The sequence below is a fragment of the Zalophus californianus genome, chromosome 13 (genome assembly GCF_009762305.2).
Source record: "Zalophus californianus isolate mZalCal1 chromosome 13, mZalCal1.pri.v2, whole genome shotgun sequence".
NCBI classification, from domain to species: Eukaryota; Metazoa; Chordata; class Mammalia; order Carnivora; family Otariidae; genus Zalophus; species Zalophus californianus.
Window position 1 is genome coordinate 86,309,593 of NC_045607.1, and position 22,715 is coordinate 86,332,307.

Consider the following 22,715-nt stretch of genomic DNA (forward strand, 5'->3'; position numbering starts at 1 on the left):
GTTGTTTGATCACATTCCCCTTACAGTTATAAAGGAAAAGAATAAAATAAGAAGGATAGAGTATGACTTATGTATATTTATTCGTAATACAAGTATTCAGTATTAATATATCAAGTGCATCATAAAACATACACAAAATAGAAGTTATAAAAGAATGAGAAGATGAGAGAAGAAAATATCTTGCTAATCACGATGATATCATACTCTATCAATAGCTAATATCTCATAGCAAAATATATGCTTAGATCAGAATTCATCATTAATGATAGTTCATAGAAATCCAAATTGCAAGTAGTCTTGAATAATTGTGAATGTTTTTGACCTGTTTCTTGTCAGATCCAATTAGACTGTCATTGTTTTTACGTCTCAGTATGGCTGGCAAAAAACTCTTAGAACTGAAAGTGGCAGATTTGATCTTGATTTTCACCTGTGAGTGCATTGTTGGATTTATCTCAATCTTCAATTTCTTTGAAGGAATCTTTGAAGCCACTTGTTTTCCAAATAAGAGAGTTAATTGGTTAAAACCAGGCAAGACACTTTGTGGAAGGGGTAAACTTCAGGCAATGTCAACACCTTGAAATCAGTGAAAGAACCAGAGGGGGGCGCCACCGTCACCCCGCTGCCCGAGGCTCTTCAGCGAGTACTCCTCAGGTCCAATACTGGGCACCTGAGCACTTTACTCCGTACCATGTAAAGGTGCTAGGTCAGTGAATATAATGAACATTTGTAAAGCTCTTCTCTCTTTGGTCATTACATTTTCTAATCATTAAAGGAAAAAGAAATAGAATCTCTAATGCTCTTCCCTAATGTTCTTGCTCACTCCACTTTGGAGACCCCTGCCTTAAGCTAATTATTTACTGCCTCTCAGTTTCTTCACCTGTAAAATGGGGATAATGTCACATAACTCATAGGGTCAAGCGCATACGTGGCATGTGTAAAGGTGTGTGCACAAACACTGGCATGGGATTTAAAGGAGAAGTAACAGAAGATGCTATTATAATGATTACTACTCTATCACGCGGTTGCCAAGTGTACACTCAACATTACTCCTAGCCTAATTTAAAAACCAAACAGGGCGCCTAGGTGGCTCAGTCGGTTAAGCGACTGCCTTCGGCTCAGGTCATGATCCTGGAGTCCTGGGATCGAGTCCTGCATCAGGCTCCCCACTCAGCGGGGAGTCTGCTTCTCCTTCCAACCCTCCCCCCTGTCATGTGCTCTCTCTCTCTCTCTCTCTCTCATTCTTGCTCTCTCAAATAAATAAATAAAAATCTTTAAAAATAAATAAAAAATAAAAATAAAAACCAAACAAAACCTCCTCTCAGTGCTCTGTATATGGGACTGCAAGAGCTGTAGTTTCTCACTTCCCACCTTACTCCCCAAAACAAAACAAAACAAACACAACAAAAGCATATTAACCTTTCCAGCTTGGGAAAGCAACGGATTCTGAACACTTAGTAATCCTGTTCATTAACATGAGAATACTAATTGGAAAGACCCATTAAATCCTATCAGATAATTTTAATATCAGTCTCTAAAGTTGTGGGGTTTCTTATTTGCTTTTGTTTTTTTGTTTGTTTTGTTTTTAAACAACATACAGTGTACTAGACATCCAGCTAAGTGCTGAGGTTTCAAAGATGAATTGAACTTGCTCTACGCCCTCCAGGCACTAACCATCTAGTGCAGGATACCAAACAAATAATAGCATCAAAGTGATAAGTGCTATAATGGAGGTACACACTGGTTGCTATGGGAGCAGAGTAGGATAAGCAGCTTCCTTTGCCTGGGGAGGGCAAGAAGGGCCCCTGGAAGGATGCTGGGCCATAGCTGAGTCTTGGAGGATGTGACTGGGAACCTGCATTTTGGTCAGAGGGAAGTATATCCAGTATGGCCCCTTAGGAACCAGCAGGTAGACCAGGTTTCTGGAGCCCAGGGGTTTGAGGAAGTCAATGAGGCTGGCAGGAATCTCCATGCTCAGCCTTGGATGACATGCTACCACTGAAATTTATCATAGAATGGATTAGAAGTAGACAAAGGCTCTTAAGGTAGAGGGTGATACCATCACAAGGAACTGGGGTGGTATTTTGGAGGAATGACTGGTGAAACAAAATCTCTTGAGACTGTTGGTTGGGAAAAAGGAGAGAGAGGAGTGTTTACCTCTGTAGTAAATTTACTTGCTAATTCTAAACTCATCACTAAAGTAAATGTCGGCTAATTCACTTTGTCCAAGTTTAGGTTCCATTACTGTAGATGTATTCATTCCCTAAGTGTCTGACTTGCTCCTGTTTGAGGCCAGGCAGCATTTCAGCCAGCATTCCCAGTTTGCCTGGTGGGATTACAATCTTCCTAACGTTGTGCATGGAATTTTTCTTTATGAGGATGTTATAACCAGATATCAATTTTCAAACCCAATATCCACTCCAAACAGAACATTAAGCACAGCCGACTTACATAACAAGTGAATGTGGCCATACAGACATGAAAAAGCAACTTCTATCTCTTGATGCCAAACTAGAAAGAGAAAAGCAAGTTCAGAGAACACATTATGACTCATCAAAGTCCAAAGGGAAAAGCCTCATGTGAATATAGCATCCTGTGCAGCCTCCTGGGGTCCTTTTAGCCTGCAACCATATTGGCTTTTGTGTGGATCTTCTGCGAAACAAAAGAACCCCATCATTTTCCTCCTTAACATCAATTGTTAAGTGTTGTTTTACCTCAGAAATGAAGCTTATCCTCTACGTTCTACGATCTTCCCACCCCCCGTACTGAGTGAACGAATACCTTTTCATTTCTCCTGAGTGTAGGCCTTATTTTCCAACATTTCTACTTGCTGCAGTGCAAGCTACAAATGAGACGATTCTTCAGAGAGAAGACTTGAAGGGAGAAGGTGGTGCTTTCTTAGACCAATACGAAGGGAAAAGGAGATGCGATATCTATATTTAATCTCTGCTCCCAGAGATAGATTTTATTTTTCAATTCCCATAGCTGAGCATATAATGCATTGATACCGATCCCTCCAAGTACTGCATCAAAATTATATGTGAGCCAAAGAATATACACATGTAGCAAAGCGAGTGTTTTCTTCTCTACTCTTCCTCTGACAAAACACCAGGAGGAATGGCCCTTCTCCTCCTTCAGTGTCTTACTGATTGTTCTCTCTTTGAAATTTGGCATGGCAGGTAAAGGTGGAACCGTAAACGGATCAAAGGTACTTATGCACAACAACAGAAAGGTGTGAGGTTGGCATGCCAGAGAAACAAATTGGGCCTGAAAAAAAAATTAAAACCTAATATTAGCTAATGTAATAAGCATTGCCATTAGGTGACGGCCCTTTTACGGACAACTAGGTTATCTGGCTATATTATTAGTTGCAATTTATGAGGCAGTTAGATGTTATACTTTTACTACATTACTAATTTTAAGGTTTCTCACAGTTTATTTTCCAGGGAAAAGTTATCCTGGCATATCCTCAGGCAGAAAAACAATTTCTTACAGCTGATTCTTCAGGGCATACTATATTCTACTTCTCTTCTATGCATTTTCTTTTGTTGTCCTGAGGTTCACTTTGGGATAGACAGGAAATTATAACACTGAAGTTATGAAGCAAGTAACAAAGCCTTAGAAACTACGGGGTGGCTGGCATTGACACTCCTAACCGCCTGAACTTGGTGCCCTTGCAAACTTGCAAACTCTACTTCCCCTAGCAGTGGACCAGCCACATAAACAGTTTTTGCCATTCCATGGTCCTATGCAGCACTGGATGCACTTTCCATTGCTTCTTGCCTTCAACTTCTTCAGTGCCTAGTTCCAAGCATCCTAGAACTGCATTTCAGACCCCGTTGCTCAAAGAGTCAATTTTGCAACAGCAAAATGGTCTTAAAAATAGGATTTTACTCTAGGGGGAAAATCCTCAACCAAATAGTCACAGCGTACTTTGAATGACTAATTGAAGCCATTACATTACAAAATAAGGGATACATCATTCTTTTCATAACACTACCATATAGGAACAGTTTTAATTTTAAGAGTCAAGCACTTACATTAATCTGAGTCTGAAATAATAGGCCCCTGATTTAAAATCTCCTAACATTCTTTCACACTTCATAAAACTAAAAATAAAATTGTCTCAGCAAACACTGACCTATTCCGCCAGCCAAAGAACTGTATCTCAAGGAGAATTGGAACAAGAGGTCTCAAAACTGCCAAGTGCCTGCAGTCTACTGTGTGTAGCCTTAATCGGTCTTAAATGCGAGGTGGGAGAGAAGAGCCTATGGACTGTACAGGATAAGAGATTTATTCCCCTTCTTAAATCAAAAGCAGATTCCATGCTTCAGCTGTGCCCTAACCCGCTCACCCCGCCCCCCATGGGGTTGTTTTCCCATATTTTCGTATATATTTTACTCCAAGATGACAGGTGAGGGAAGCTTCAAGCGCCGTATCTGGTCCACAAAGTAAACAGAGGGGTTAGGGTGGGCTTATTTATTTACAAGGCATTCAGCCTCTCAGCTGTTTTTCCCTCATTGGCATTTGGAAGCTTGCCGTCCTTTAGAAAAGAGACAGATTTGGCAGGAATGTTCTTTGTGCCCGCCTCCCTTTTTACCGGGGAGGAAAAAGGGACAGATTTATAATAACAACCTTGCGCGGTGGGTGGGGGGCGGGGGTGGGGAGAAAAAGTTTCAGCTGGCACGACAATGCCTGTTTCTTCTTTCATGGTCAACACCGTGCCACGAACAGTTTTGGTGCCACTCGGAGCCCTCCCCCTGTCCCCTCCCTTTCCCTCTGCAGGCTCGCTGTGGCAGGCAGAGGCACCGTTAAATTCCAGCACCTTCTCCACATACCCCCAAACTACTACGCGCTATTACTACGGCTGCCCTCCCTCTCGCTGTGCCTCCTCTGCTTCCCCAGCCTCCCCGGGGGAGCCCGGCAGCGCCCCCCGCAGGACGACGGCCTGGAGAGGGATAACGGGCGCCTAACTCCTCCAGGGCTTGGGGCTCTCTGCGTCCTGCGCAGTTTCTCTGCTCCAGGCACGAGCACGGCCCGAGAGCCGGCGCCTCGCAGACACACACGGATCCACGCATACAGTAGAGCTGTCTCGATCCACATTCTTGCACACCGCCCTCTCCTTCCCCCGAGCTCCCGGAGTCGCTGAGCGGGGCGAGTGACAGGCGCGTCCCGCCAACCCGCGCCCGGGCGGGCAGGGAGGAGCGGCGCGCGGGGCCAACTGCGGCGCGTCTTCCGGCGCCCGTGGAGGCGGCGAGGGTGGGACGCGGGGCGGAGCCCGAGTTTAGGAAGAGGAGGGGATGGCTGTCATCAATGAAGTCATATTCATAATCTAGTCCTCTCTCCCTCTGTTTCTGTACTCTGGGTGACTCAGAGAGGGAAGAGATTCAGCCAGCACACTCCTCGCGAGCAAGGTAAATATAACTTACAACTCCTTTCTCCTCTTTCCCCTCCCTCCGGCCTCCCGGCTGCAGCCGCCGCACAAACCCCTCCGGCACCGCGCCGCCTTCGCCGGGGATTATTCATTATTATCCTAATTATTATTTATTGTGCATGCACGGAGACCAAAACAAACAGGCGGGCCAACCGCCACAACAACAACAAAAAGAAAAGCCCGCCTCCTCCCCGCGGGCCTCAGGTGGAATGCTCTAACGACAGCTCCCGGGCGGCCGTGGAAGAAACGGGAAAGTTTCAACCGAACCTTGCTGTTCTAATAATAACAGTAATAATTACTACTTCGGGGAGGCGAGAGGCGGGGGGAATCCCAACAAACCACAGCCTTGACCCTAGGTAGGCAGTCAGCGATGCGCTGCCAACTCAAGGTTGCAACACACACACACACACACACACACACACACACACACACACACACACACACACACACACACACACACACACACACACTCGGCAAGGTTGCAATCCCCCCATCCCCTTAAAGCTGGGGGAGGGGGGCGGTGGAGCGGGGGAAGGCGACAGTTCACCCCGAGCAGTCCTCCCCGGAAGAGTTGGAAGGGGAGCGGGAGAGGAGGGCGACGAGCCCGGGCCGGCGGCCGGGCGCCAACGAACGCGGCTGCCACCCGCTTCCCGGGGACTTGTTTAAAGGGCTCCCGTTGCCGAGACGCGAGCGGATCGCGGCGGGAGAAGCCGGAGCTGGCGCGCCGTAGAGGCGGCAGCCACCGCCGCGGGGCCGGTGCGTGCCGGATCGGAGGTGTCACCTCCACTTTGCGCGTTCCCTCGGGCGGGGATGAGGACGCTGACCGGTAGGCAGGCCTTTAGGCAAAGGGGTTACCGGGGCGCTGCGCCCGGGGCTCTGCGGACGTCGCTGCCTCTGGTACCTGGCGGCCGCGCGGACTCGGGTGTTGAAGTTCGGGGTGTCCGGCCCGGGCCGCACTGCCGGGAGGGAGGGAGGAGGCCCCAAAGAAAGAGGTCGGAGGTGCCCGCCGGGCTCAGTTACCCTGCTCTCCCCCACCCCCCGGGGTTTGTTTTCTTTTGCTTGGCGTCTTCCCCCAGCTTGAGCCGCGGGAACCTCGGGCGTGGGTCGCCCGCGATCGTCCGGGTGCTAGGGGCTCGCAGGGGCCCGGGAGAGCCACCGTGGCTGCGGGCCGGGAGGCCATGATCCGGATAATCCTCTCTGCCTGACTGTCACAAACAGGACCCGCGCGCACCAGGGCAGCAGTGGTGGCGTTCGCCTGAGAAGGGGAAGGGCTGCTGGGGGGGGGGGGGGGAGCGGGAGCGGGCGGGGGAAGGGGGGGGGGGGGTGCCAGGGCGGGAGGCGGGGAGACCGGGTGGGAGCCTCCTCCCAACGATGACACGCACCCCTTCCTTCTCGCTCCCTGCTTTCGAGTTTGCTTTATTCCCATCCCAACCTGATTTACCCCTTCCTCTGCTCTCCCCCTCCATCCGGCCGTCTTCCCTCCTCCCGTTTGCGTTGCAAAACAGGGCCATGCCATCTGCAAAGGTGTCGCGATGCACTTCCCCAAATAACCGGTCCGGCGTGCCAGTCCCTAGGCGCCCTCCGGCTGCGGGCGCACACCGAGCCGGGTCCTCCGGGTGCCCCGCACCAGGCCTCGCAGCCTGGGCGCAGTTGCACCGCGCGGGGCGAGGCGCAGCAGTGCGGGCTCCAGGGGACACCCGTGCCCTAGTCCCGGCACTCGGCCGGTTTCCGGTACACGCGGGGAAATCGCCTCCTGCCAGTGTCTTCGCGCTCGCCCCTGCCTCCGCCGCCTGGATTGCATTATTATTTTTATCCGGGTTGCAGCTTGCGGCGGATCCTGGTGAGCGCGGGGCAGGCCGGACTGCTGGGGGTGGGGGGTGGGGGTGGAGGGAAGTTGGACGTGGATCAGGCAGGGGAAAAAAAAAAAAAAAGTTTGGCAGGGCGGCTAAGTAGGGAGGGGGGTGGGAGGGGGCGGCGAGCTCCCGCGGCTCGCGTCTCCGCGCCTCGGGGCCGGCGCGAGTGTGTCTGCGCGTGAGTGTGAGTGTGTGTTGTGCGCGCCGGGGCCAGCGCGACGCGAGCAGAGGCGCCGGCAGCCGCCGGGAGCCCGGGGAGGACCAGGCGAGGTTTTGGTGGCGGGGGCCGGTGGGGGTGGCGTGTGCGTGTGGCTGTGAGTGTGAGTGTGAGTGCGCGCGCGAGCGGCAGAGAATCAGGAAGTCACAGCAGCGAAGCGCACACAGACATGTTTGATCGCCGTGACATGACGCGCGCGAGGGAGGAAGCGGCGGCGGCGGCGGGGGCCGGGCCGCGGGCTCGGGCGCGGGCCTAGGGCTCGGGTGGGGAGACCCGCTCCGACAGCCGGCCGCGCCGCCGCCACAGGCTCGGCGAGCCCCGCGCCTCTTTTTGTTCCGCGTCCCCCAGGTAAGGAGCCTGCGCCGGCGCCGCCCGCTGAGTGCGGAGCTTTCCGGCTCTCTCGCTGCCGGCCCCCTCCGGTCTCCCGGCTCGCCTTTCCTGCAAAGTCAGGCAGGCGGGGGAAGCGGGCTCCTCGCCCTCCGATCGATCGCGTGGAAAACTTTCCAGCGGGAAGCACCGCGAGGGGAAAGGAGAAGGCCTTGCTGGTTGCTGTCGCTTGTCAGTTCTTTCTCCTCCGGGTCCGGAGAGTGGAGTCGCTGCGCCCTGGAGCTATTGCACATTCAAAACTTCGGGCCTAAACGTGCCTCTAACTCTCGCAGGATTTACTCCAGCAATAAAATAAATATTCCAAGTCGTCCATTTGGTCTTGCCAGGCATTAGGATTTTTTAAGAGAAGGAGACGGGCTTGGGGAGTCGAGGAAAGTGGGGGGGGGTGTGCAGAATCCATTCCTTCTCTAATGTCTGCGCCGGGTGTTATGTAATTTTAGTAGCACATGGGTGCAAAGCCCACACTGGGCTTCTCCCCTCCTTTGTTTATATAACTTCTGGGAGAGTTTTGCAAGGTTTCGCCTTTTATCCTTCCTCCCCGATCTGATGGACGTTGGTGCTTTTGAAACAACAAAGCGACCGGGGTTAATATTTTATGGAGAGGTGTCATCATTGTCTCCTGGTCATTAGATAGACTGTATTCCTAAATACGTGTAATGTTAGAGCCTAAGGGAGGCATTAAAGACACACGTTTGTCTCCTGCATGGAGTGGTTATTTTTAACGTCTGTGCGTCATGAATAGCAGAGTTAAATTTTAAACTCTCATTGCAAAGGACTTTTTTATTTACACCTGGTTGTGCCATGCTCCTAGGAGCAGGATGCTTGTATGAACAGAAAGATTGTTGCTGGCGTGTGGAGTGGCAGAGAATTTCTGTCTAACCATCTAAGACTCAGACGGCCCTGAGAGCTGGACTAAAATAAAAGCCATACCCAATATTATGTGTATGTGTAGACACTTAGATGTGCACATTCAAATATTTCGGTAATATTTTCCATCGGTTACTTGGGGGGCCACTGCCCCAGGCTTGTTTGCCAACACTAGACTTGGTAGGCATCCAGCCGACTTTGAGCACACTGGTTAAGTGCAAAGAGGTGTGGCAGGTTTGAATCCAAGTTGGTGCATTGTTATGCAAATCCAGACACACTTTCTCTGTTAAGGATCTAATTGCGCTTTTATTCTCCTGGACTTTTTTTTTTTTTTTTTAAAGCTCCTTGACGGCTCAAATGTTTGCCACTGGGAAGAAGGGATTTGGAGATACCTGTTAGGTACCCAAGATATTTCTTCCAGTGGACTAAGGAAAAAATCCAAACCTGGAGACGGGGGTCCATTTACCTGATTGGAGGCATTAAGCAGAGGTGTCTTGTGGGTAAAGAACATAGTGAAAATAAATTAGGAGTTTGGGGTATCAGAATCCTTGAAGAATGGTCAGAGGTGCGCGAGTGCCCCCTTCAATGCAGCCTTTCTCTTATGAGTGACAGCAGTGACATCCCAGCTCCGGGACTAGCTGCACTGTGGCGTCTTAAGAAAAAATTCACCGCAAGAGTGTGTTCAAAGCAGCTTTAGATCTTTTCTTTTGTTCGGTTTTAAAGTGGTTTTTGAGCATTTCTTGTCAAGTTTTCTTGAAAGGTGCTTTGACCAACACCTGAGGCTTGGAATTGACCAAAAAAAAAAAAAAAAAAAAGGAAAGAAAAAGTGCCCCTGCTTGTATTTTATCACTAATGCTTGAATTCTCTTTAAGATATTTCTGACAGTATAACTGGAAAGTGACACTTTGGCAAATAATTATTCAAAACTTTCTGTCTTTGATTAGGATAAGACATTTACAGGCCAGTGTAAAAGCGTATTCCATTCTCTCTAGGAGACCATTGTGACGCCCCTTATATTACTATAATATTTTGACATTTCATTTTAAAGGCTTATTATGTATTAGAGCAAGATCAGAAAAGAAAAAACTTTCATAAGCTATAAAAGTGGTGGTGTCCTCCAGTGTTTTGGTGGCTTTTTCCTTTTTTTTTTTCTTTAGAAGTCTTCCTTTGTAAACAAGGCCTTTGTCAAACTCCCCTAGGTCAGCAGCTTTTTGATACTCCAGAGAAATAATAAATCATGATTTGTAACATCTTGACATGCTGCCATGAGAACAACTGAATTATCACAACTATAATGCCGGGCAGTGTGTGTCAGTGCTGGCCCTATGGAGCGAGTGTTGACAGGACCTGATTTCAACCAGCACAAGTTCTGGTTCCCACTGTTTGTGGTCAAGATGATTTCAAGGGGAGTCACGGACAATTTGTTGCTTAACATGAGTGGACTTGGAGACATGAGTGGACTTGGAGACATGAGTGGACTTGGAGAACTCCCTATAAGTGAGTCACTTGTCTCTTCTGCAGTATTTCTGGGGAACAGATGAGAAAATTTCCCTAATGGGAATATAGGAGCTACTTGTGATTTTTCTCTTGTCGCTTTATGTGAAAGAATGATCTTCTGAATCACTCCTTGTTCTTAAATGTGTTCTGTGGATTGGTTTAGACCAACAGAGGATGTTGACTTTTCTGTCATCTTGGTAAGAGTTTGCATTATGGGACTTTAATCTCTAGCCATTTGAAAAAGTCTTGGGTCATTCCCTAAGTAGTTGGGAGCAGAAGATCCGGATGGTGGTAAAAGTTATTTGGTAGAGTATTTAGGAAGGCCTGAGATGTTTTTTCTACATAGGAAGTCATGACTTTATATTTACCAGGGAATACAGAAGTCTAAAACTTAGTTCTGCCACAATCGTTATGAAAGACAGCATATTTATTTTGAGATTATTTATCAGCAAGTTAAATGGGATCTTGCAACGTGGGTTTGGAAAACTTTAAGACCTCATTACTGCTTATTATGATTTTTTTTCTCATGTTAATATAGCACTTTTCCTTGAAAGTATTCAGGATACATTAGAGACTTTAAGTAATACAGGTTTTAAAGATACAAAGATGCTTGAATAATTATACCTTAGCAAAACATATAATAGAGCTGATGAAATTCAGGAGCCACCTAGCTGGGTCTTTAGGATGTTGGATAGAAGCACCATTTAATTTTAATTATGAGTGAATAAATCATTAATTCACTCATTTGGAATGATGGTTTAGATATGGAATACAGGATTTTGACTGAAATATTGACATAAGTGCTGCCCTTCTGGACTTCTGGATTTATAACACATTATTATGTAATTGAAGCTGTGAATTGTGATAGTTTTTTCGTTATGTAAGACTTCCAGAACATTCATACAGTTATAATCAAGCTGTATGCCTGTATCATGTAAAACCTTTAAAAATCGCAATATTCTATTGTATTTTCAGGCATGTAAGCATCAACTTAGGCATCGGTCTTACACCAAGATGTTATCTACGGCTATGCAAGCACTAATATTTCAGAAACTTTTTAGAAACCGATCTAATCTAAATATGGGCTGACCCTTTTGTGAATTGTCGAGTGGAACCTCTAGGAGTTGAAATAAGTTTGAAGTTTAAAAACCATTAAATATATTTATAACTCCCCCTTCCTCCCTTTTTTAAAGAACTGAATTCACAATTTGGAAATTTACATTACTTAAAAATAGAAAACACATATCTGACCAAAAAAGATCAGGATATATTGTTTTGTAGGTTCACAGTAGTCCAAGAGAAATTCTCTATCAGTTTGTGTTTGTGTTTTTCTTATTTAGGATGATTACATATTTCTTCACCTACTTGATGTTGTGTATTTCAGTTGTTACCATCCCACTGAAAGATAGGTCACTGAACTTGGAAATTGAATGTACAGGAGGAAAGCCCTCTCCCCTCTTCCCCCAGTGCTTTTGAAGTGGGCATGTGTTCACCTTTGTAGTATCTGCACCACCTCTGTCCATGGCCGCCGTACGCTGTATTCATACATGTGCTAAAATGCAATTAAGCAAAGCCTATAACTCTTTAAAAAAACAATGTACAATTGAGAATTTGTGTTTTATAGAATATACCTGAGCAAATGGCAAACTGCACGGGCCTCGTGATGGAGGGAGTGGTCAGGGTGAGCTGTCACGGGTCCGTGGGGTAGCCTCGTGGCCAGAGGAGGGCAGGGGTGCTGATCATCAGAAGAAAATCCAGAGATCATGGGGACCGGTCTGAAGAGTCCATGAGAAGACATTTGACCTGGTGGCTCAGGGAAGAGGTTCTAGTTGGGGAGAATTTGCGGAAGACAACGTTGGCCATGGTAGAAAGACTTGATGTCTTTCATGTCTAATGCATGAATATTTTATCCAGTGCGTATTAGAGGCTCGTCTCAGAAGTTTTGAATGAGGGAGTTCATGAGCAAAAATAGTTTAGATTAATCTGTGGATTCGAGTCCAGGGTGGGTATTGAAGCCATGGAAAGGATCCTCCAGGCAATGTACATTTTTACGCTATAGCTCACAAGGTGTCTTCAGATGTGATATTTTACTTGATTCATATCAGGATTGCAGTTGTAGCTGGCGAAGATTTTGCCTAGTTTGTAGATGAAGAACTCGAAACTTGAAGAGCTCAAATGAACTATGGTGGTGATTTTTTTAAAGGGCATGTTAGCATGTAAATGGCCATTATCTACTTTAATTGCAGTGAACTTGAAGGGTTCCTGCTTGAACTTCTGTGGCTACTGTGGAAGCCCGGACAAGTGGGGCATATCAAAACCCATCCGTCATATACCTGGGGTTCATTCAGCAAAGAAGGGTTGAGATTTACTGTGAAGTCGTAGCGTGCCATCTCAGCCAGAGGAGTTTTTAAAATATGTATTTCAGACTCATATGTTTAATGTGTAAATACAATTATCTTAGCAGACGGCGAAGGAAGTAGCTATCTTGGTTCTTATCAGCATCCCAAATGAGGTTGCCTTGTAAAGGGGCCTAAGAGAACCTAGGAAGAAGGGTTGTATGTGTAAATGGACACAAGACAGTATACGTCAGGGGGGCGTGCCCTGAAACTAGCTTTTGTTGGTTTGATTGGCATGGTTTGGTTTTAGCCAATTGCCTCGCAGTTTAGGTTCAACTAAATGTTGGAAGTGATAGTGATCCGTGATAACTTTGATAAGTACCGACGGACGTGAGTCCTGTGTTAGAAGGATGCTCTGCCCTAGTGTTTTTTTGTTGAGGGACTTCTGGTACTCTGGGTTTTCTTGTAGACCCCCTCCTCCAAAGACCTTTTCCTTGATGGAAACGTTGGCTGTCCTCATAAGGGAGGTCCTGGAATTGTATCACAGGGTAGGCTCTTGTAAGAAGGCAACCCACCATCTCTGCAGGGTGATGATGCTAAGTGCCAGGTCCCTGAGTATCCCCGGGGGATGGCGGGGGAAGGAATTAGCTGCTGCAATGTTTGTGTTCTCTTTTGTCCCGCACAGAGCTGCCCCCGAGCCTTGGTCTGACTCTGGGCAAGGACAGTCCCAGGGCAGGTTATTTAAAGGCAGGGCAGCAGCTAACAGCGTAATGTTTCCTTGACCATATGGCGGAAACGTTCACAGAAGCCGGACAAACAGAGCACCATTTTTTAATCCAGCTCCTTTTTAAAACCTACTTGACTTTGAATGGGAAACTGACAGGAAGCACTAGGAGGAAAATGTTTTCCAGGCTTTTCTAGAGTTTCAGGTCCGGTGACGTGTCACGTTGAACTTTTAAGAGCGGCGTGGTTTTTCCCTGTGGCACAAATCACGGTGCGCCCTGTTTAAAGTTGCATGTCCCAGACCGAGAAGTGGGAGGGCTTTTGGTAATGTTTCACCGTCCATCCAGGCAACCTTGGCCTCTGAAAAAGAAACTTCTGGTAGATTTATTTCCTTTATCTTCACTGCTGTTCGTGCCCGCGCCCCACCCCCCCCATTAAGAATAGCAGTGCTCCTGTTCCCGTTGGAGAGATGTTGCTACTTCTTGTAGGGGAATTATCAATTCCTTTATACAGACAGCTACACAGAAAGCGAGAAGCCCTTCAGGTCAGGAGATGTTCTGAATCAGCAAACAGACATAAAAAGAGCCCTTATCTTAACTATCTCCTGAGCCTTGCAGTTCTCCCGCACCAGCCAGAAAACTTTAAAAAGACAGAGCTATTCCCGGGGATGCGCGAGGGGCCTAATGTGTATTTCTAATGTTCACCTTTGGCCCGTACCCCAGTCTTTCTGTAAGTCCAGCGGTGATAAAGATGTGAGGAAAAGCCAGGATTTGCCCATGCTTCCTCGCCACGTTTGGTGAAGAGTTAGGTACTGCCTCGTCGGGGTGGTTGTGTTTCCCCCAAAGCCCTTCCTGGGACTAGAAAACAAAAGTGTCTGGGAGACATACATCTGTGTATTTGTTTGGTTGGTTGGTTGGTTTTATTTATGTTTTTTTCTTGGAGGCCTAGCTGAAAGGCCTCCTTCTCCAGGAAGCCTCCCCGCACTCCCTCTTCCTTCTTCCACCCTGCAGGCTGCAAGCAGTCTCCCCGGTCCTCCTCAGCTGTAGCCCTCCTTGTCTTCCAGGACCTTCCATGTGTTCTCCCTGCCCCCAGTCTATTTATGGAAAGGTCCCATTTCCCTCTCAGACTTGCAGAGCCTTGGGGTGCGCCCTCGGGGCCTTTCTGTGCACCCTACCTGCCTCGTGCCCAGTCCCTTGTGGAGATTCAGGACAGCTGGGAACAGATAAGTAAAAGGGGCCCTCTGGGTGTTTGGTTAGACTTCACCGACCTTCGTCCATGATGTCATGTCCACCTCCTACTGTCTGCGGGGCTTCTCTTTACTTCTCTGTCCCTTCATAGGTTGATCTAGCACCACAGCCAGAGCCTAAGCCTGGCAGAATCTCCCTCCCATCGTTTCCAACTTGGCCTCTACGCCCTTCTCTTTGCGCTCCTGGTTCCTGCGCATGGTGGGTCTCCAGCTGGAGTGAAAGCCCTCCTGCCTGGTGGCCGGCCTTGCCCCCTGGGTGCAGTGGCTCAGCACTGGGCTGGGGCAAGAGACGCGAAGTTCCGCGGACAGACGTGACTTCGGGCCAACTGTGTGGTCCCTTCCTTCCTGCCCTCACCTTTTACACGGGCATGGGACCAAATGTGTCCTCAACTCGGGTGGCTCCAATGACTGTGAAGCCCATGTGGGTGTGTTTAAATATTCCCGCACGGCGGGGGTCAGTGGTGTTCCAACCGGTCGCAGTAGGATAGGAACAGGTGTATGTTTGGTTGCGGTTGTCGTGGTTAGACTGGCGACCCTTCCAATTCCGGAAGTTGAACTCCTATTTAATATGCTGATGGGTGTGCTGGGGCTTGTTCAGCCAAGGGAAGAAGGAAGGAGGAAGGTGTCTGGGGTGGTTGCAGCTGTGGGAAGCTCCAACAACTTTTATTTTTAAAAACACAACATTCCCCAGTTGTAAAGGCCGGGTTAAGACGCAGAAAAAGACAAAGAGTGTGCTGCTGAAAATGCCTTGGCCGAGAACACAGCGGCCAGCCCTCTGGGGGTGCATTACGGGAGGACGGGGACTCACAGGGCCGTGCATGGGGGGGGGGTCGCGGTGCTTTACTCCCCTGTCCTCCCACCCCAGACACGTTTCCTTCATTTTCTCAGCCACATTCCTGTCGAACAGGCCATGCTCATCTGTGACAGTGTATAACTCTCCCCACTCTACCTCCCAACACAAAAGAAACACAGATTTTGAGTGTTACCTTGTGCAGAGACCTACTGCGCCTACTCTGCCCTGGTGATCTGAGCTGTCTCCTCCCGGGTCCCCACTGTACCCACCCCCATCCCTGCCTGTCTGCATCAGTGCTTTGAAGGAGGAAGAAAAGGGTTTGATTCCTAGGACACCCGGTGTGGTTGGTGAAGGAGAAGCTGAGTTGGCCAACACTGGACTTTAAACCTCAACCACGCTAACTTAGTAATGCCCCGCGCCTCTGCTTGACAGCTGAGCCGCTTTGTAATTTGCATCGGCCAAGTTGCTTTACGCAGTGGGAAAGGCTGGGTATGTCCTCGAGCTGTGCGATGAAGCTGCCAGCAGAAATGCAGGGGGAGGGCAAAGAGACCAGGGCTGCGACCTCCTCTTCGAGAGTCACTCCTCTTCAGTCTTCCTGGGTGCTGGTGGCGAGGCGTGAATCCCGGGACAGCCCAGATTCTGCCCCACCCCGAACCCCACTGCGCGCAGCATTGGAGCAAGTCCTGGAGATGCTTTGAGTCCCGGGTGCACAGGTGGGGGAAGCCTGGAGATACTCTTTCCTCAAGCCCAGAAGAACCACAAAGGCTCTACGGAGGAAAAGCATTCTGCCCCGAGGCCCCAGGGTTGGTGGTGGTCCCGGGACAAGAAGACCAGGCGGAGCCCAAGTCTCTGGACCCCCGGTCAGACCAGCCAGAGTATCCCATGCCCGAGTTGGATGATCCTCCAGATTCCTGCCCTTCGTTAGCTGGGCTCGAGGCTCCTCTGTTACACTTGGCGGTTTCTCTGAGCTACTTTCTTTCGTTAATTGGTGCTGCTTCATGGACATACGCGTTAGGCCCATGCATCGGACGGTTCTCTTCATACTAAGGAGTGTCCTCCACCACTCGCCCCTGTGTTCACATTCCCCTGAAGTAGCCAGTACTTTTCCATTCCCCCTCTCGTCTGTTTTCCCCTTTAAGAAGCTTTTTAGGAGTTGCCTCTAACTAAAAATGAGGAGCATTTTTATGGGATAGCATACAAGTAATCACTGCATTCTGCCAGATTCCCCCATGAAAATGATCCCATAGGCACGAGGGAGGATTATGGGATAATATACGTTAAAATAGAAAATGTGGCAAGTGGGGACTGCCAGGCTGAGTGTTTGTATCTTCATTGTTCAGACTGGTGGTAGGTTACCGGAAGAGCTATTGAAGCCCATTTCAAGGTAAACCATAACAGGAAGTAAGCAATTTCCTTTTATTCACTAAAAAATAAAGGGGTGTATTAGTTTGCTGATATTCATGAGAGAACATTATAACTTGTAGTACCCCTGAATTGACATCAGCTTCCTAAATTTAAGACGCTAACTGAACGAGCCTGATTGTGAGGGGGTGGCACGCCAAAAAAAAAAAAAATAAAAAATAAATTAAAAAAAAGTTACTTCTGCCTGCTTTGTTAATCACAAAGAATAAATAATAACATTTGGCTCTCTAGTGAATTCAAGGCTATAATTCACCCTTGAAGCTTCCCTGTTGTTTTAGAAACCACTTCAACTGGGTTCTCTGAGTGCTGTCTTGTATCAGCAAAACACTGTGTTATAATCGCTCCAACGTAGCCTTTCATTGCTTCCCGTTTTAGCCCGAATTCATTTATCAGAATGGCCTAAATTCTTGCCTACCCTTCTTAGATTTCTTTATGTGAACATAGCTCAGGCACGGATTACTCTCTAATTTTTTATTTATAAAATAACGGACGCTATTAATAGTTTGCCCTTGGAATTCGTGGGCAGTTCATTCAGATCTTTTTTTTTTTTTTTTTTTTTTTTGAGCCCTTACTCCACACGGGCTGGAGGTCCCGGGGACACAGAGGAGTGAAGAAGAGCAAGAGCCCTGCCCTCAAGGCCCCCACCTTCTAGAGACTCAGCAAGAGGGGAGAGCAGGTGGCTAAGAATGGAACTAATGTGGGTTTTTTGTGTTTCTGCTGTAACCTCATCTCCCTGTGGAAAGACCCTGGCTGTGAGTGGCTGGGTGAGACCCCTGTGATTAAGTCCCAGCCCTGTCACTAAATAGTGGGTAAGCAAATCACCAAGGGGGTCTCATTCTGTGTTTTGGGAAGTTGACAGCAGAGAAGTTTTTGTGTGTACAGGTGTGTGTGGCCCCCGATGACATAAGGTCTGGTGTCACACTTAACTGTCACTAGCGTTATTCAGCTGTCATTGATGCGAGTCTGGGAAATGGCTTATTTGCTCGTTTGGGCTCATGTCCAAGATGCAGGCATACCCCCACCATGAGGCGGTTCCCGAGGGGAGGGGATGCCAAGAAGTCTTGGAGTGTGGGTGATGGAACACAGCTTTCCCGAAATCAGAGCACTGGGATTTTCTCGCCTTGTCCGTGCTGGGCCCGATCCGGTAGTCACGGCTGACTTCTCTTGGGGGTCCTGGACCACAGAGAAGCCTTGGATGAATCCTGGCCTCAGCTCTCCAAGTGGTCTTCAGTTCATGAGCCGGCAGGAGGACCACACTTGAAACTGTTTCTTCTGGGGCGCCTGGGTGGCTCAGTCGGTGAAGCGTCTGCCTTCGGCTCAGGTCATGATCCCAGGGTCCTGGGATCCAGCCCCGTATCGGGCTCCCTGCTCAGCTGGGAGCCTGCTTCGCCCTCTCCCTCTGCTGCTCCCCCTGCTTGTGCTCACTCTCTCTGTGTCAAATAAATAAAATCTTGAAAAAAATAAATAAACAAACCATTTCTTCTGATCACTGGCGGTACAGTGGAGACGGTGGGGAACACAGTGCTGCATGGGGAGGGGAGGTGCTGCTTACTGCGTGGGGCCCGGAGCTGATATACTTAACCAACACTGCATTTCAGTCTCAGCCAGTGGTTGTTGTGTGTGGCTATTTGGACCCCTGTTTGTTTGAGTCCCACGTCCCACAGCCTCTGCTGTTCCCACAATGGGTAATTCTCTTTCCTTCTCAGTTTCTGAAATTGTACCTCTTTCCCCCTTTTAACTGTCTAGAATTTTCTGTGAAGTTTCCGACGCTCATTTACTTAGGAAAACGTGTCTTGGTTGGATACTTTTTCAGGGGTTTTATGTTTTAATGGCTTTGGGGGGTTAATGACTTGTAAGGTGCCCAAGCCAGTAAGTAATGGAGAGCATCTGTTGACTTCAGTAATAAATTTCAAACTTGTTTAGAATTCTGCTTATGTGTTAAATTTGAGTTTCTCCAGTGGGCCTTTTTTTGTATCTTGGATGATTTATATCCTTCTGGGGATTCATTTAGAGTGTTTTTTTTTTCTTTTAAACAAGTGGTCTTCATAAAGACTAGGGCAGATGGATATATAGCACGCTCCCTCAAACATCTGGACGAGACAGGGCAGTTCTGTTTGATGTTTGTTACAGAAATGGCACCATGAAAGACTAACAACTGTTTCATTCTGATCTTAACATCATGTTTAAGACATTCCTTTCTCTTTTCTTCCTTCCAACTCAGTATCCCTCTACTGACTGGCAGAGACAGGAGTGGTAGATGTCCACGCCCACAGACCCTGGCGCGATGCCCCACCCAGGGCCTTCGCCGGGGCCCGGACCCTCGCCTGGACCCATTCTTGGACCTAGTCCAGGACCCGGGCCATCGCCGGGTTCGGTGCACAGTATGATGGGGCCGAGCCCTGGACCTCCCAGTGTCTCGCACCCTATGCCAACAATGGGATCTGCCGACTTCCCGCAGGAAGGCGTGCACCAAATGCATAAGGTAAGAGTTTATTTTCTTGTTCACTCTCGTCTTCTGAGTCATGGATGGCTAAAATCCCTGATAACCCCCTCCCCCTCTTTTTCCCCCCCTACTCTTGTTAATAAGAGAATCAAGCGAGGTCTTTGTCTTATCTTGTATGTTATTAAAAACATACGTTCTGAGGCTCTGTTATTGTTACAGATGTTGTACAGGAAGATCAGATCTTGGCTTTTTGAACAAGACTAGATAGGATTTGCAGTTCTGACAATTAGATGCTGTGATTTGTGGGTTGTGGGCTGTGGGCCTGGTGAGTAAGTGTATTCACACATAAGTCTTGATTTTTTTCCAACTGTATATGTAAAACAACATATCATCCATGAACGGATGAAATTTATTCTTCCCTAAGAATGTTGATATTTGTTTAAAAAAATAGATCCCACAGAGTAGAAAGAAAACGAGTCATCATTTTTTTTTAAGGCTTTATTGAAATGAAATAGTTTCCAGGGACTCCCTAAAATGCACTTTGCTATCCCCTCGGTCAAGTGGCTTTTTTCTGACTTTGGAAGAGGGCTGGGATTTTGCAGAGCGCAAGTCCATTTGTCTGTTTTTGGACTGAGGTCATAATAATCTTCTATTTATGAGGCTTGGATTGTTGCTGTAGGAATGATCCTATCAGTACAACTTGGCGTTAGGCCTTTCAAAGGAGATGCGAAGAAGAAAGAATTGGCTCTTGAGAAAGCCAGCCAGGTCCTGTGACAGTTTGCTTTAAAAGGGAGTAAGTAGCCAGTGAAACTCAGTGAGACCACACCACACGTGACCTGAGGGTCATACCTGATAAGACAAGTAGAGGTTTTCTATTGCTTTCGGACGACGTCACAGGTGGACGGGGTGGTGGGGCTGCCTCTTGGTATTAAGTAGGCAAACCGTGGAAGATCTTGGTTTAAAACAGAAAGATTATATCAAAAAAGAACAAGTCTTTCCTCTAATCCTATAGGACTGTAGGTCAGTTTTAAGGTAGGGCATTGGAACCCAGAGGGGAAGATGCTTTTTCTTTAATTTTCTTTCCTTTCCTTTCCTTTCCTTTCTTTCTTTTTTTTTTTTTTTTTTTTTTTTTTACAAATTTTGTTATTTGATGATTTTCAAATCAGGAAAGTAATATATACTTATTTTGAAAAGTAAAACTGTACTGAGGTAAAGAAACAGTTAATCCTGGCCTCACCCCATGTAACAGCTTTGTGCTTGCTTTTTAAACCTCACGTTTCTCCCTGTTCAGTAAAAAGTCCTGTGTAAGCCCAAGTAGGCATATCATACAGGTCTGATTTTTTTTGTTTTGCTTTCCTTTTACCATAATACAATCATGTCATCACTGTTAATTACTCTGAAGCTTCGTCTTTCCTTTCAACAATGTGTCCTGGATACCCCCCCCCCCATCGTATCCCCATGTTCTCTCTCTGCTTTTGAGGTTTGTTTTTGTTTTTGTTTTAAACACATTTTTAACTTGTCATGTATCTAAAGAAGTAAAGCTGCTTATTTTCCGTATCATATTCTTGAAGAGACATACTGAACATCTAGACATACTGAAGTCATTACATTGTCTTGTGTATTAAATTAATTTGGGAGCTATCATAGGTCTGATCTGTCACTCGCCGGCCTTAGTCCAGCTGGGCTGAATATTTTCAGAACGATTTGAGGCTGTCTCACCTCCCAAATGAAAGATAAATGGTGAAGGAGAATTTTAGCTGACCTTTAGTATTATTTAGGCATTTGGAAGGTACAAAGGTATGACCGAATGTTGGGTCGCTGGTAGATTTTTGCACTGGGTTGTTTCTATGGGTGATTATCTCTTCTGATCCCTTTTGTTTTGTGACCTAGTGTCTTTGTCACATTTTCTCATACCCACCCCCCTTGATACTCTTTTTTTGTTTCGCTTTCTTTTGTTTTGCTGAGAGTTTGCATTTTGTGCCATCCCGCTTTTCCTTCCTCCCAGCGCCTCAGATGATTCCCTGCGCGGGGACGTGGTTAAGTGCCTGAGTTCACACCTGCTGACCAGATGCCTTCACTTCCTCGGAGCCCCTTTTACAAGGCAGCTCTATTCCTTGTCTTTCTCCTCCTTCTCCCTCTGAGATTCAGCTCTTTGCTTTTCAGCATCACTGGAAATAAATAAACAAGTGGCCTAAATACATCTGCTTGTGTTGCTTTGATTTCCTCCCTATTATTACTATTTAACAGACTCAGAGACACTCTTTATATCAAATTCTTCCCATTTTTCTTCTGAACATCCTCTTTATGGCAAATTTTTCCTCTTTTCAAGTGCGTGCTTTTGACTCTGCAGAAATTAACTTTCCTTTCTGTAAAACTGCAAACACTCATACTTTCTTGCTTGAAGTCATTTGGTTTCTATAAACTCCTGGAACTATTTCTTTCAGGCGGTTCTGAAAATTGCTCTTACAGTTTGGGGAGGAATAGACTTTTCCTTTTTTTTTTCAAACACATGCTCCGTTGCCCAATTCTGGATTGGATTAATGTCAACTCAATAGCTCTTTATCGTGTGCTTGTTAGGCATGAGGCCTCACGTCCTGGTTTGAGTCCCTGTGATCTTGACATTTTTTTTTCCCCCAAACTCTGCCTTTAAAACATTTTCAAGTTGGGTTCTCTCTGTGGTTCGGATTCATCTGTCATATCTTCCTTCTCTGGCAGTACTCAGCTCCACCCTGGCTCTTCCTCTTTTCCCGACTGCATGGAACTTTCTGGCTTCGACTTTGAAACTTTCCGTATAGTTCTTTCCTCTCTGATGAAAAAAAATGACCAAAAAAAAAAAAAAAAAAAAACATCATCGCAGACATTTCAAATAGGCTTCCTTCAGACTTTGGACTAACTTCAATCTACAACAGGTTTCAGGACTTACTTAAAAGGGTAGGGAAGGATGACATATTTGTGAGCAGGACTTCATTTTTATTTGTAGGCCTTTGACATTGCAAAAAAAAATCCAACTGTTTAAAGCCTTAACTTTCAACTTACGGATAGTTTTGCTGACCCTGTTGGTGTGGTCTTATTTGTTTGGTCTCCACCCATAAAATATATGTAATATATGGTAATACAAGTAGTGTAGGTATAGAAATGTATGTCTGTCATATGAGCAACTGACGATTATGCCACAGTTTTGAAGACTTTAAAAGCAAGGGATCTTAAAAGGTCCAGATGGAAATTTTGTACCTTCAAGAGCCATCTAACTGATGTCCTTTGAATGTTTCAGCCCATCGATGGTCTGCATGACAAGGGGATTGTGGAAGACATCCATTGTGGATCCATGAAGGGCTCCAGTATGCGGCCACCTCACCCAGGAATGGGTCCTCCCCAGAGTCCAATGGATCAACACAGCCAAGGTCCGTGCCCGCTGCACACCTGGTGTGGGTTCCATACCACAGTCTTCCATCTTTCTTACTGGTTACTTTACTTGTGACTTCCAAAGAACGTGTCTAAGG

General features: G+C 47.0%; 1 protein-coding gene across 6 annotated transcripts in view; it reads left to right on the forward strand.

Moving 5' to 3' along the window:
* Window positions 1-5,247: 5,247 nt before the first annotated feature.
* Window positions 5,248-22,715, forward strand: part of SMARCA2 (SWI/SNF related, matrix associated, actin dependent regulator of chromatin, subfamily a, member 2) — a 177,221-nt gene continuing 159,753 nt past the window's right edge. Inside the window, exons 1-3 of one of the 6 annotated variants that reach the window (XM_027614886.2) lie at window positions 5,248-5,411; window positions 18,994-19,254; window positions 22,487-22,616. In XM_027614886.2, the coding sequence (XP_027470687.2) occupies window positions 19,030-19,254; window positions 22,487-22,616 (355 nt within the window). In that variant the 5' untranslated portion in view covers window positions 5,248-5,411; window positions 18,994-19,029. Of the gene's footprint in view, window positions 5,412-6,025; window positions 6,188-6,239; window positions 6,258-6,899; window positions 7,272-7,471; window positions 7,850-18,993; window positions 19,255-22,486; window positions 22,617-22,715 lie in introns of those variants that run through there. The other 5 variants (XM_027614889.2, XM_027614890.2, XM_027614888.2 and 2 more) reach the window with 5 other exon arrangements.